At 54.9% G+C, this 14425-nt stretch overlaps 1 protein-coding gene across 3 annotated transcripts; it reads left to right on the forward strand.

Moving 5' to 3' along the window:
• Positions 1-6124: 6124 nt before the first annotated feature.
• LOC149853717 (Krueppel-like factor 15) lies at positions 6125-14191 on the forward strand. Of its 3 annotated transcripts, none has more exons than XM_090025533.1 (3): positions 6125-6470; positions 8887-9958; positions 13778-14191. In XM_090025533.1, the coding sequence occupies exons 2-3, from the start codon at positions 9000-9002 to the stop codon at positions 13956-13958; spliced, it is 1140 nt and encodes a 379-aa protein (XP_089881659.1). In that variant the 5' UTR covers positions 6125-6470; positions 8887-8999; the 3' UTR covers positions 13959-14191. The 3 variants fall into 3 exon arrangements, 2 of the variants coding, with proteins under 2 accessions (XP_089881659.1, XP_089881658.1); XM_090025532.1 differs by lacking the exon at positions 6125-6470 and adding an exon at positions 6519-6683; XR_016438893.1 differs by lacking the exon at positions 6125-6470 and adding an exon at positions 6522-6683 and having other exon boundaries at positions 8887-10476; positions 13778-13906.
• The last annotated feature ends 234 nt before the right edge of the window (positions 14192-14425 follow it).

Consider the following 14425-nt stretch of genomic DNA (forward strand, 5'->3'; position numbering starts at 1 on the left):
TGGGAATGGGCCTGGCCCTGCCCTCTCACCATGCAAACCTGCAGGCTTCTCTGCCCTCCCTTCCCACCTCTGGCCTTAGTGCTCCTGGAGGTAGCAGGGCAAGGTGATGCGGAGGGCTCGCTCCCCCCCAGCTCACGTGCGTGCTGCACAGTTGCGCCGGCAGATGGCGCCGGGAGCCCTGCTGTCAGCATCCCTCCTGCCCGCAAACCCGGGTTCCTGCATCTCTGCATCAAGCTGGATCTCAGGCCTGAGCCGCCAGAAGCACACCAGCCCTGAGGACGAGCCCAGAGAGCGCAACCCGCTGCAAAATGTGGCTTGTGCCCGGAGAAGGCAACAGGGAATCTCTGCTGCCATGCAGACTCCCGTCTAGGCAGACATCAGTACTGGCAGGGAATCCCATGAGCCATGGGGTACAGCCCCCTGGTCCTAGGGGGTCTGGATCTATGGCAGATATCACCCACTGGCCAGGACCTGTTATATCGTCCCTCTTCCATCCTCTGCACAGCGAACGGAGACCGCTGTGCAGCCTGGCGCTTTTGCACAGCTTGTTCCCGGCTCTGGGTGCCATCATGCCGCCCAGATGTGATAAAGGCCGGCTGCCAATGTGCTGTTTAGGGAGGAGAGGGCCAGGTTAACATCTGTAAGCAACCCCAGTGGTGCAGCAAAGGCCGGGGCACGAACCAGACCCTTTTCAGGAGGGGCAGAGCAGCCCTGTCTGTCTGAAGCAGTGGTTTTCAGGTGGGGTGGGGGTCTACACAGTCACGGGAAGTGATCTGCAGCTCCGGCTGAGCACCTGCTTTTGCAGTTGAAAAAGTCTGATGGAAAAGATAAATGGCAGAGACGTGTGCAGGACTGGCAGTAACCCAATGGTTCCCAAAACAGGTGGACGCACTGATTAAAAGCATTTTGGATACAAAATCTGCAAATGTAAACAGAACAGGGTGATTTGCAATGACGGTGTGTGAGAAAGACGGGGCATAAGCCCCACACAGCCTGCTGCTAGCCACCCAGCAGTAAAGTGGAAAGGAACGGGGTTCTGAATCTGATGTGTGGAAGCGTAACACATCCTCTAGTACCTGTGAAGGGAAGCCCTTTATTCCCAAACTGGGACAAAGGGAGCTGTGTCTGTTGGACAGTGCCTGGGACAGAGAGAGCGCACGTCTGTCTCTCTTCTCAATGGGATGAAGTTATTGGAAAGCTAAACATGAGTTTAACTAGCATTTGGATTGGGCAATGGAAATGCAAAAACACTCGCATTTGGGAGGCTGGGTGTAGGTCAGTCAGACCCCAGGAACTTGGAGCTCTTGTTCGCTGTTCAGTTCCCCCAGGAACTCTGGTCCATTATTCCCCTCTTCCGCAGGTTTGCAAGCATAGATAGGCACTCATTAATGACATGCATCTACCTACAATCTGATTGGCCATATGTTAATAGAAAGGGTTGATCATGAAGACCTCTTCCCCAGCTCAGTGAAGAATTCGTGATATACACTTAATGACTCTTTAACTAGGCTGGCCTTTTGGATGTTACACCACTTAGGTTTTGACTCTTGCCAATGGGTGCTATTCCTTATGGGAATGGGTTTCATTTATTTCTTTGTGTCACTGTGGTCAAACGTGTAAGTCAGTGCGTTCCTGTTTACAGCAACGAAAACGTGGAATCTGGCCTTGCAAGCCTGTCTTTATACAAGGCTGCCCAATCTTGCACCAGTCTTTAGATACTGGAGGATGTATACGAGATGCCAAGGCCTCTGAATAGGTTCCTTTCAATCTGCGAAGTAACATATTTCCCCAGCTAAACTACTAGTCAAGGTACAAAGCCCTCTTGTTGTAGCCCTGCACCTCCACAGATTATATCTAATCCCTCAGGATTTAATGCACCTTCTAAATACAGAACCCTGGTCTATAGATTATAACTAATCTGTTTTGGCATAATGCACTGTCATCCCTGAAGGGGCAGCAACCAGTATCTCATCTGTCTCTGGGGAGTAGATGCACTCAGTGATTTGGTGCGCAGGCACAGAACCAGTAGTAGTGGTTACTGGATTTCTTGGGTTTTCTTCCTGTAGTGACAAAGAACTGCAATGACGGGCTAGGACCTGCTTTGCTAGTCACTGTACTAACACAGAGCCAGGAGACGGACCCTGATCCCTCCATCCAGTGAGACTAATCTGTGCTCAAAGCAAGCAGCTGTGAGTATGGGTATGGGAGCTTTTTCTCCCCATGATCTTATCTTTTTAGTCCTTAACCCATAAGAGCAGCCCTGGGTTCTGCTCATATGCAACTGATTTAGGGACCTAGCAACCTAGTTATTTCAGTGATGAAATCTCACAGTGCCCTCTCCTGGCACAGAGGAAGGCAGTCACACACGTGCATCTCTCTTCCAGAGAAGAACAGAGCACTTGTAGTAAGAATCAGCACAGGCATCATGCATGCAAGACTACATACAGGCATTGTACATGCATGCAGCTGGTAGCAAAGCCAGGTCTCATTTAAGACCAATAGAAAACAACAAAGGCAAGCAATCCAGGACCATGAACGCTAGCGGTGCACTCTGCGCGCCTGTCGTGAGAATCCAGTCTGTGGCAGTGACTCATAAGCAAGTCAGTTTGTGAAAACAATCAACCCTCCCCCTGGTGCCCTGAAAGCAATAGATGACCTAAAGGAAAAGACCCCAAACCTCAATTAGGAGGATGCTGTAGCCCAAATAGCACATTAACACAATTGCCACAACATAGCAACGAACATGTACACTCCTGAAATGATTCCACTTAAATGTCTACTTTGACCATTTCCTAGGAACAGGTTTGGCTAAGAGTCCTGCCCCAAAAATGCAAAAGCAGAGACAGCCATAACCCAGTGGCAAAGACATCTGGTAGCAGCGACAACAGAAGCCTATAGTAGTCTATGGTTTCCTCAATAAACATCTAATTACAATATCTGCCTCACACCACCATTATCCATTACAAGAAATAGCTCTGTGGTCTCCATGCCATAAAGAAGCTGCTACGGCTGGGATTTTAAGTCATTGCCATGGAAATTGGGCACCTGTCTATCTAATCTCCTTTGGAAACCCTAATCTAACCCAATGGAATTCTAATGCGACCCTCTATCATCCAGATAAAAGTAAAGTCTAGAGTACATTTTTTTGAGCAGATAGTTACAATGATTCAGGCCAAACCCAAGTGCTGGAGGTTGGGAGAGGGAATCCCAACAAAAGCACCATCTCCTCATACACTGTTGCTCAACAGCCCTCGTACCTGAGCCAGGGACCAAGCGACTGGGAGATGTGCACAGTATTATTTCAACCCCGTGTACGTCAATCTCCAGGCTGTCGCAAAGCCCCAGTCTAAGGCAAGCCACTAGACTGCTGCAGATCCTGGCATGGACTAGCATGCAAGCAGGCTCTCCAACCTGTGCTCTAAGTGCAGCATCACTCACTAGGTGGAAAGGGGGAGGCAGTCCAACCCAGGAGAGGAGGAGCAGTAGGATCAGCGGGACCAAAGAGAGACTGAGCTAGAGACACGTCCTTCTCCACTGCCAGGAGTAGAGCCAGAGTCTAGGCCGAGCCCTCGGAGCAGGGAAGGGAGGGCACTGTGGTCTGCAGCAAGTCATCCCTGGACCAGGAACGGGTCCCAATGACACATGAATACAGCGCCCCAAACCCCAAGCATGGACTTGAGCGGCTTGTGCTTCTTCTGACAGACCCGCAGCCTGTCTCTTGCCAGGTGCTGTCCTGCAAAACAAGAAACGAGACTCCTTCTGCCCCAAGTCAGCAGCAGCCCGCTGCATTCCTGCCTGCTGGAACATGAACTTGAGCTTCGGAGATGCGGGGGAAGCTCCCAAGAGCTGTGGCAAACCACAGAGGAGCAGCGTAACCAGAGGCTTCTTCCGGACTAAGCCAGGCGATCTGACAAAGGAGATGAGTGGACGCAGGATCATCAGCTTCCCAGAGAAAAGCAGAACCTTTGTCATGCCCAGTCATGTCATGCGGGGAAGAGTGGGTGGTGGTTTCGTGAAGGTGGGTTAAGTAACTTGTGTCTCCTGGAGCTTATGGGCAGAATGGAAAACACCAGCCCAAGGCTGTTCTGGAGTCCACTGAGACATCATCAGAGGTGTGGGACGTGGCGGACGCTTTTGTATTTGGATGGGCATTTGCAGGGGATTTCAGAACCGTTCGATCCCGGGCAGCCTTTTTTTAAAAAAAATGCCACGTTGCATACTTCTTCGAAAAAGAAATGAGTCTCTTCAGCTGGATGAAAACAAGTGAGAGGGAAAGATGCCCATGGAAAGGACCGGGGGAAACCGGTACCCCTTCTGAAGCAAGCCACCGGCTTTGTCCTCGGTTGTAAGTGAAGGGGAGTTGGAATCAGGAGTCCCGGGCTCTGCCCGCACTTCTGCCACTGACCTGCAGGATGATTAACAAGTCATTTCATTGCCCTGTGCCTTAATTCCCCCATTTATAAAAATGGGATAATAAAGCCTACTCTTGTGAATAGGCAATATCGTAAGTGTCCACTGAGGCCCTCGTGCGAAAGGCTTAGTGTACACATACACATACGTGTACATGTACACAGATTGAATTATACATATTTTAGAGATGAGCTCGCACTGCGAAGTTGGGAGCCAGATCTGAATTTTCCCCTAACCTGAGTGCATTCAGATCTAGTTTTAATTAGGACCCTTCTCTACTTTACTAATTGTAGGTGGGGTTTTCAGAGTTGTCCAGGGAATCTGGACGTTCATTAATTAACAGAAAGCGGGCCTCTGTCTTCCTTAGCGTATATGTATCGAGTGCTGGGAGACCTTTGGAGATCTTCCACAGAAGTGCAAAATACTATTCATCTCTCTTACATTTCTAGAACATCTTTCATCCTAAGGCTCCTGCGGCGTTTTAGAGGCTGTCCTGATGCAGACGGCTCCTTCTGCTCGCTATTCTAATGCGACGGCTATTCAACATGATGCGATTCCTGCACAGTTTAGGACAGGGAGCGATGAATCAGGCAATATCCAAATGACCTTGGAAAGTCTCCTCTGTCACTACAGCATCTGCTGTCGTGCCCTATCTTGCCTGCGTGCGCTGCGCTGCCTGCTGGCGTTGGGATAGCAGACCTCCCCGGGGCTGGTGAGACTGCACCTGTATGAACTGTACCAGCACCGCTCGCTAACCGATGGCCTTTGTTGGTTGGTAATAACACCTGTGAATAAGATTCCCAGCACTGCACAGATGTGGTTAACTGCCAGCCATGCTCTGCGTATGCACAGGCTGCCGCAGGCTGGGAGTTGACCACAGGTGCCGAGACACTAAGCCCAGCTCTCCCGTGCAGCAAAATATCCCGTGAGCACCACGGCAGATGAAGGACCGGAAAGCCTAGTGCAAAATGCGCGTGGGTGCCTCACCCAGCGACCCGAGTCACGACCAGCCTCCACAAACTGTGAGCTGGGCCTCGGAGGTCTCCGGCCAAGTCTCCAAGCCCCTTGTTCTGCTGATTTAAAGCCCACTTGGGGCACAGGCCAGAGGAACAAACTTCTCTGGCAAGGCCGGCCCTAGGACATGTATGAAGAGTCCCGGTCAGATGGGGTGGAAAGGCCTGCCTTGATGGCGAGGGCTTCCACAAAAAGTGGGCTACTGGCACTAGCTGGTGCCTCCCCTACGGAGCCCCGAGGCTCAGGCGGGTGCCTGGAGAGGCGCCGTGCCAGGCACTAGCCCGTGGGGGTCCTGTGCTCAGCCTGCCCCACGACTGGGGACCATCCACGAGGGGCTAAGTCCCGGCCGCGGGAAGCCTGGCGCAGCGGCTGCAGACGAGGGCGGCAGCCGCCTGGCCTCCGCGGGGCCGGGAGGGACTCGCGGGGGCCATCTCGGCCGCGCCTCCGCCTCTCCCGTGCCACGGCCCGTTTGTCGTGCCCACGGCCAGCCGCGCCCAGCGCGCGGGGCAGGGGCGTGGGCGCCCCCGGCCTGCCAGGGGAAAGCCACGGTTCTCTCCTTGGCAGAAAAATCCACTTTTCACGTTGGTCGGCAGCCCTTTCCCATCCCCCTGCTGAGCCGGCCGGTCGCGGCGCCCGTCTAATCCAGCCCCCGCCGTAGGCAGGTCGTCCCCCTCCAGACCGCCCCATCCGAGCACCCTCTGCGCTCCCGCAGCGCGGCCTGCCCCTCCCGCGGGCTGAGCCGCCGGCTCCTCCAGGCGGGGCCGCCCCCCGCGTCATGTGAGCGGCGGCGGCGGCGGCGGCACCCGGCTCCGCAGCCCCGCGCGCCTGCGGTGTGTGAGGGGGCTGCCGCCGGGCTGGCGGCTCTGAGCAAGGCCGCGTCCGAGGGCGGGAAGGCACTCGAGCTCCTGGCCGGGGGCTCTGAACTGCGCGGGGAGGCCTTTCCTCCGGAGCAGGGGCCGCCGCCTCGGCCCGGGATCCCTCGAGCGCATCGTGGCGACGCGTCTGTGACAGGAGCCGCGCGCTTCCCGCCGCGGCGGCCCAGGAAGGTGAGGGCTGCGCTGGGGCGGGCGCGGGCGGCTCGTGTAGCGCTTAGATGACGGCTCGGACGAGGCTGACCCTGCCTCAGGCAGGGGCTGGACTACGTGCAAGCGGTGGACTGGATGCGCCCTTCCGGCCCCGCGTCTGTAGGGGTCTGCCGTCCTCTTCGGACCTCCAAGCACAGGAGAAACCACCCCTGAGCTTTGCTACACCCCTGCGAGGTGGGTGAGCATGAGCAGCCCCCCGGTGCCCCCACGATGAGTCGAGGCCCCGAGAGATGAGCTCTGTGGGAGGCCGGAGAGCCGCAGTGAGGTGCCGGCCTGTTTGATGCACAGCGCTGTGAGAGGGGCTGTCAGGCGTTCCTCAGACAGCTTAAAACAAGAACGGGTGGGGGCGAGGGTCAGGGGCCGACGACGAGGGCTGCAGACGGGGAGGCTGAGCGGAGCGCACCGGCTTGCACGACAGGACGTGTGCGCGCTCGAGCCAGAGCGCAACGCCGTCGTTCTCGTGTGTCTCGAGTGCTCTGAGGCCGCTTTGCGGCTCCCTGACACCTGGGGCTTGGCCTGAAGCAACAATTTGCCTGTTGTTTTTAGTGCAGTATTTGCATGCTGGCTTCTGGGTCTGCTCACGAGTCCTTGACTTTCCTGTCTCCGGGCACAGCCTTATCGCCTGTTGCTATAGCAGCTGATGATTGATGTGCGCGGTGCATTTGTCTAAGCAGCGTTATTCTTTCTTTGCGAGTAGCGTTTTCTGCTGTGCTGCCTCCCCTTTGGCACGATGGAGACCTGGCAGCTTGTCCCTCTCACTCCCCAAGCGGGGGCTGTAGCCCTAGCTCTGTTCCCAGGCATTGGGCTGCGTGTTAGGGGTTTGTGCCCTGGTCTGCCCAACTGCTCGCTTCACAGGCTCCTGAGGGCTCAGAGAAGTGAGATCCTTGAATGAGAAGCCCAGAACAAGTGCTGAAAAACAGCTGTCCTGTGCCACTGCCATCGTGGCAGAGGATGGTTCCCCGCCTCGAGCTCTTCCTCCCCGTGGAAAGGCACCGTGAGTTTTATCAAACGTGCCGGAAGCTGGCAGGGAGCTGGTGTCGGCCTCTGTTGTCTCCAGAGTCTGTCTACGGTAATTCCTTAATCCCTGCGTGCCTCGTGGTGTTTATACTTATTCTCAAAGTCCTCCTGAGACGTAGGGCAGTCGTATCATCCCCCTTTCAGACAAGGGGAATGGAGGCCTACAGAGCAGGGAATTAAAGCCAGGTGTCTTGACATCCAGGCTGATGCCCTAACCACGAGAGCACCCATCTAGTTGCATGACTAGCTTCTAAGCTGTCCTTCCTCTTATCAGAGGGCCCAAGCTCAATGGTCAGTTCTTCACAAACCACGTCTCTGCCCTGAAGAGCTCATGAATTACCTCAGCAAAGGCAGGGGCAGCAGTTGTCTCGCTGCATCTTGCAGGGATGGACAACAGCCTTGGGAGTCTCTGAAAGAACAGGCGTTGCAGAGGAGGGGCCAGAAGGTGAGAAACGGCTGTCAGCGCAGACGGCAACACGAGAGGAGGAGATGGTGGGAGAAGCACAGCAATGGAGGGGAGCGTGAAACGGGAGCAGAAGGGTGAAGCACAACCTGCCAGAGGATGAGCCCAGGGTAGGGCTCTGAGGGGGTCTGTCTGACATGGCCCAGTCTCATCTCCTGCTCACACCAAACTGGCACTGGCCGCTGCTGATTGTGTCTGTGCCACCACTGATTTACAAAGGCCTGCTGTGCACGGGCTAGAGACTCGATTGCAAAAGGCCTCGAGCAACCAGAGGGTCTTTGGCTGGTCTTTACCCTTGGCAGACTCTGAAATGTCAGCTGCTTTTGTTGTTTTTTCCCCTAAAAATAAACTCAGGGTCTGTTTACACCTGGGATGCTGCTCCGAATTCCCCTGCCCCGGCAGGAAGGGGCCTGGGGAGGTGGTGGGGGGAAGGACGGGCATGGCTGGTTTGGACGGCTCTGCTGGAAGCCCACGTTTATTCAGAAGATACGGGCTCGAGCCTGGGCTTCCTCTCTCTGTGCCGTGCCTCTGTACCTCCTGAAGGGCTCCTTCCCCTCCTCCTCATGGCTCTGCCAACCATCTCCCCCCCCGCCCCATTCAGCCCTGCGTACCATTGCTGGGGCAGGTGTAACCATCCATTAGGCTGGTGAATGAACGAGGCCTTCGTTCGATGCAAAGCCTGTACTATGCAGCAGCCCAGGTCTTTGCAGACCACAGGACTCTGTCTCAGATGCAAAGTATCTGGTGGGTTGGGGTTTGTTGTTTTTTTTTTGGGTTTTTTGAGGAACAGAGCAGTTTTTCTGGTGACCGCTTTTGAGGCTTTATTTTCAGTAGTACATCTGGCTGCTCCTGGGTTTTTTTGCCATGGTAAATAATCTTGTCATCGCTTCCTTGCAGATGGGCTAAGGATTTCCCAGCCTCGGGGCTGCCAGCTGCACTGCCGCCCACCTGACTTGTTACGTACCCAGCCAGTTCCTCGGCTTCACGTGGGGGGAGACGCTGGCCAACAAATGGTCTCTGTGAGTCGCAGCGAGCCACTACCTGCTTCCGACTTCCTGACGGACTCGCTGAGCCCCCCGCGGCGAGACAGCATTGCTGCTGCTTTTCAGACCAAGATGCCACCCTCTACGCTGCTGGAGAGCTGCAAGGAGGGGGTGCCCAGCGTCCCAGAGGGCTCCGCTGTTCTGTTTCCAGACGGCATCGGCCCCGGGCAAGATGCTCCTCTGCCGCCGTCCGAGTTTAAGAAGGAGGGTGAGAAACCCCAAGCCACCATCTACGAGGCACACTTGAAGCTGCCCGACTTCTGTTCCAGCCTCTCCCAGGACTTCATCCCCACCCTGGAGGAGATCGAGGAGTTCTTGAAGGAGAAGATGGAGCTCCTCAAGGAGGAGCTGAGTGAGAAACAGCCGGTGGGAGGCAAGCTCGAGTTCGAGTCGGAGATCAACCTGGGAAACTCTGGGGTGCAGTTCATGCCCAGGATGGTCGTGGAGGGGGATACATCAAGCCCAACCCAGGCTGTGCTGGTGCCCGGGGCCACGGATCTGGTGACAGCTCTTGGGAGCATCCCTGTTATCCTCCAGATCCAGCCCATCCAAGGGAACTGTGTGAGCCCCACTCCCCAGGAGGCTTTGGGGGGCATCAAGGTGGCACACTTGGTCGTCAGCGTGCAGGGCCAAAGCCTGACCCTTCTCCCTCAGGCTGCGCAGCCCCTGGGAACCGTTTTGAACCAGAAGTACATCAGAATTGCCCCCCTGCCTGTGGCTCTGAGGCCTGGGGAGCTGGGGGCTGTGCAAGCGGCTGAGGCCACCCCCAAGTGCCAGAAGGCTGCCTCTCCCATTCTCCGTGTCCACCAGTGCTCCCACCCCGGCTGCAGCAAGACGTACACCAAGAGCTCCCACCTCAAAGCACATTTCCGGCGCCACACTGGAGAGAAGCCTTACGTCTGCCTGTGGCCCAACTGTGACTGGAGGTAAAAGCAGGAGCAAGCAGCAAGGCAGGCAGGGCTTGCTAGCCCACCAAGCCACGTAATTCCCGGTTGCAGGTCCTGGCCCGCTCCTGCTTTCAGAAGCGCTAGCTGTGGTGCATTATGGCCTGGTTTTCCTCAGGTGCTTGGTACCCACAACTGGGCCCGCACCCATTTTGCTCAGGCCTCCTCGAAACCCAGCCCAACCTTCAGGAAACGTTTCCCATCCTGGGGCTCATAGCCTTGGTCGAGTGTAAAAGGTTGGGCCCGGTATGAAAAGTAACACAGCTCTGCTTCCTGTCCTGCTACCCTCCTGCTCTCTTTGCGAGGCTGTTGACCAGCTGCTGCCTTGTAACTTCAGATAGCTGGGATTGTCTGCTTGGTGGAGGCGCGAAGCATGCGTGACGAAGTCAGAAAGCTCTTGGGAGTGCTGATTCAAGAACGCCGGTGTCCATTAGCTCTAGCAGGGCCTTTCTGACATTGGGTCCCGGACTAAATATATAGCAAACCCCAGCCAGCCAACTGTGAGTTGGTCTCTCATTCCCTCAGCTGTTTTGACTCTGCGGGGGCATTTCATCTCTTGAACGGGGCATAACTGAGATTACGGCTGTTAGTGGTGCAGGAAAGTTTTAACTAGATGTAGCTTGTGCCTTTCCTGCGACTTCCTTTTTAAAATGAACGATAGAATTGAGAGAGGGGGAGGGATGGAGCTGAAAAATCCGTTACGATGCTCGGGAAGGTTTTCTGAAGTCACTTACATGGCTTGGAAACCTTTCTGTGTTAGAAGCAACTTGGACGCCTTAACAATCTTGCTCTGACTCCTAAGTCACTTAGATGCATTAAAAAAAACCAACCCCACTGCTCCTTGGACAGTTCAGGGTGATGTCCCAGGCTTGCTTTGCTTTGTCTGTGTTTCCTATCAGTGGTGTTCCCATGAAGTCTCTGGCTCTGTAGCTCTCCCTCTTTAAGATAATAAATCCTATTTTTTACCTGCCTTTTTCCTTTCCTCTACATCACCACGTCTCAATTTTTGCTTCTTTGTACCACCCTTTATTAACCCCCACCTCTTGATGCTTTCTTCCTTCTGATAACAGTTACTCGTGGGCGTACCTCTATGTCCGCACACTCTTTGTGGTTGTGTTGTCTGTTTAGTTATTTTAATCTTTGCTCCCTGAAGCAGCCCAACCCCTTAATTGCATCTGCCGCTCTCCCTCCAAGGTGTTGATTCCTGATGTGCCCAGAGCTGCAGGGGATATTCCAGCTACAGCCTCAACACTGCAACATGGGGTGGAGCTAACAGTAAAAAGACCTAGTTCTTAGGTAGCAGATTGGAAATGAAGGACAGTCTCAACGATATAGGAGCATCCCTGATCCCTCCTGCAGTATGTACGCCCAGCAGTTGCATTGTCTTCCCCCCTTACTGTATTGCATTGTGTTTTTCTGCCTACTTCTGTGGGCCCTAACCCCGCGGGAGCAGAGTTCTGCTAGCTACAACCACGTTCAAACACAGCTGTTGCTCTCAAGGCTGTTCTCCCTCCTGCAGAGTGGCCTCAGCTGCTAATCTCAAGTTCCTGCTCATCGTGTTGAGCCGAGACCTTGGGATTTGCTGCTCATGACTGCTAGGAAGCAAGGCAGTGTTTCTTGCTGAACGTGTGGAGGTGGCCTTGGGATCCCAGTAGAAGGCACTGAAGAAACTCAGAGCAGCCTTGCAAACACCGCGTTTACTGTCCCAGGTGCGGGCTTTATGTTCTGCACAGGGAGCAGGGGTGTAACTGATATTTCTCGCTCCACGTTTTATTGGCACGTTTCAGCCAGATGGAAAAACCCTTTGCTCTAATGTTTATGCCTTCTGGGTCAGCTTCTTGGATGCAGAAGTGGGGGAATTCCTGCCTCCAGCTCCTTCTCTGTTGATGTTTACAAACACGAAGGATCTTGCTGCTGATTGCAGCCATGCTGAGGCTTTGAAAGGCAGCAACAGTCAGACCCACACACGCTCACCAGTGCCCGGTGCGAGTGCAAAGCAAAGGGTGCAGGAGGAATTGGATAAGAGGCAAAGGGACTTTCTGAGAGGCTCAGCTGATTCACGCCATATATGGGAAATAGCTCGAGATGCAGATTAGTGTAGCCAAATATTCAGATGGCCCTCGTCACTCTGATAGCTCAGTCTTTGCTAATATGCTTCTGCAGAGAAGCTGCAGCCCAGAGCAGTGAGCAGAGGTGTCCAAGCTCACTCATGTGCTTGCTGGCCTCTCCACAGATTCAAATCCAGAGCATGCTGACAGGGAGGAGAAGCTGTGGCTTACTTCCCAATGACCATCGCCTTTTCATGAGAGAGGAGTTCCTGGGCATGGTGTGCCAGTGCCCACCTCAGGAGACGGGGGTTTGGGTGGGGAATGCCCTGCTCTGAGTCGACCTGCTAGGTCAGAGCTGAGCCACAGTGCCAGGCTGTGTGCCTGGGCTGAAGGGATACTGCGCAGTAAGCCTCTTCCCTGCCTCTACGTGGGAGGGGAAGTCAGTCACCGTGGCCCTCTTGGCTGGCCTCTGGTGTGGGGCTGAATAGTGCCACTCTGGTGGAAGGCTTGTGAGTTGGGAGCTGGCCTGAAAGCTGCTCCGCCCAGGCACCCAAGCAGATCCGGATGGCAGCGAGCGGCCTTCGGTGACTGCCCGTCTGTGCTGGAGCCAGGGTCGCGCTGCAGAGATGCGACACTGCTTATCCTGTTCCCCAGGAGTTTCCAGAAGGGGTAAGATTAGGAGTGTAACACGGCTGTACCGTGCCCTTTACCCAGAGGCATTACTGAAACAAAGCAAGGGGTACCACAGTGGGATAACTTGGTTCCTCAGCCCTCCAGGGCATCCCCACATAGCTTGTTTCTGGTCTGGCAGGCAGGTGCAGCACTCTTCCTTTCTTGCCTCTATCCATTTTCTAAGGCTCCCGGCTGGGTACTTCGCGAAGAAGGGGAGCATCCTAGCTGCCATAGATTGTCCCTCCCAGAAACCCCGGGTCTTGTCATACTGGGCTGAGTCATAGGTTATTTCTAATGACTGCAGTCTGGAGAGACAGCAAAGGCTTGGGTCAGGCCAGCCTGATGTAGATGGACTGCTTGCTGCTGCTGCTGCTTCTTGCTTCTGGCCACAAAATGGGTGCCAGATGCCAGATTCATCATCCCTGCGGCCACTCTGCCTTTCAGCTGCTGGAGTTGCACCAGGGGTAGCTTGGCTTGATGCGCCCCATGGATACTCCAAGGGGAAAGTGCCTGGGTGTGTCTGGAGAGGAGGTGGGTGGCAGGAGAGGGGCTCAAACCCAGCTTTGCATGAGATGCACTTTCTGCTGTGTCTCGGTTTCCCCTCCTGTGAGGACTGAGCCTTCCCTCATGCCTGTGGGACGGGTCGAGCTTGGGTTGGAGGTGCTATGCCAGTGCTATGTGTTATGGCTCTGGCCTCATCGATGCTTTCAGCCATTCTCTATGGGTGCTTGCTGCTTGTCTGTCTGCTGAGCTGAGTCTCATTCCTGTAGGATCCAAGCATCTCCCAGGTGCCAACGAATCTTGTTCTCACAAGGAAGCACTACCTCCAGGGTATAGCTGGGAGGTGAAGTGGCTTGCCTAGGGCCACATGAGGAGTTTGTGGCAGAGGCAGGCAATAAACCTTGAACTTTTGAGTCCCAGTGTAGTGTCTTACCCAAGACCACCCACTTTAGATCCCCTGCTGATCTCTGTTTCCTGGCTGGGCTGAGGTGGCCTCTGTTAAGAGCTGCTCTCTTCTGGGAGATTAGCTTGTGCCAGGCGAGCAACCAGAAGACCCACTGTGCTTCCCTTCTCCTGGCAGGTTCTCCCGGTCGGACGAGCTATCCCGCCACAAGCGCTCCCACGCTGGGGTCAAGCCCTACCAGTGCATGGCCTGTGAGAAGAAGTTTACCCGCAGCGACCACTTGGCCAAGCACATGAAGATCCACAAGAGCCAGCGCGGAGCTGGGAGCCGGACAGCTCAGGCCATTGGCAGCAGTTAACCCTCTTGCTCCTGCTTGATGGAGCTGGGGTGGAAACCAGCTGAGCCAGAGCCTGAACAGCAGTACAATCAGCCTCTCCTTTGGCAGGAGAGGGAAGGGACTCTATGTGCAGGCTGTGGACGATCCAAGGTCTATCTCTGCCCAGTAGTGCCTTATAGTCGGGGCCTGTCTCTGATAGAGCCGTGTCCCCTCTAAATACATACCGTATACATGATAGAAGCCTCTACTAATTGGTGTCTGTGTGTCTCGAGGTGGGGAAGGGCTTTGTAAAATGGCTTTGATAAGTTACTGGGTGTTGCCCACTCTTTTCTGATGCCCCAATTACACTAATTTTGGCCTAGTGTTAACAGGCTTTGTTCTCCAGCTTGCATGCTGACTTGCTGCTTGTGCTGCTGCAGCTGCGTTCACTGCTGTGGTCTGCGGGCAGTGGTCCTGCGGGCTTCCCAGGGGATGAGCCAAGGAAGAGT

The sequence above is a fragment of the Crocodylus siamensis genome, chromosome 13 (genome assembly GCF_052110815.1).
Source record: "Crocodylus siamensis isolate JL-2025a chromosome 13, ASM5211081v1, whole genome shotgun sequence".
In the NCBI taxonomy this organism is placed as follows: Eukaryota; Metazoa; Chordata; order Crocodylia; family Crocodylidae; genus Crocodylus; species Crocodylus siamensis.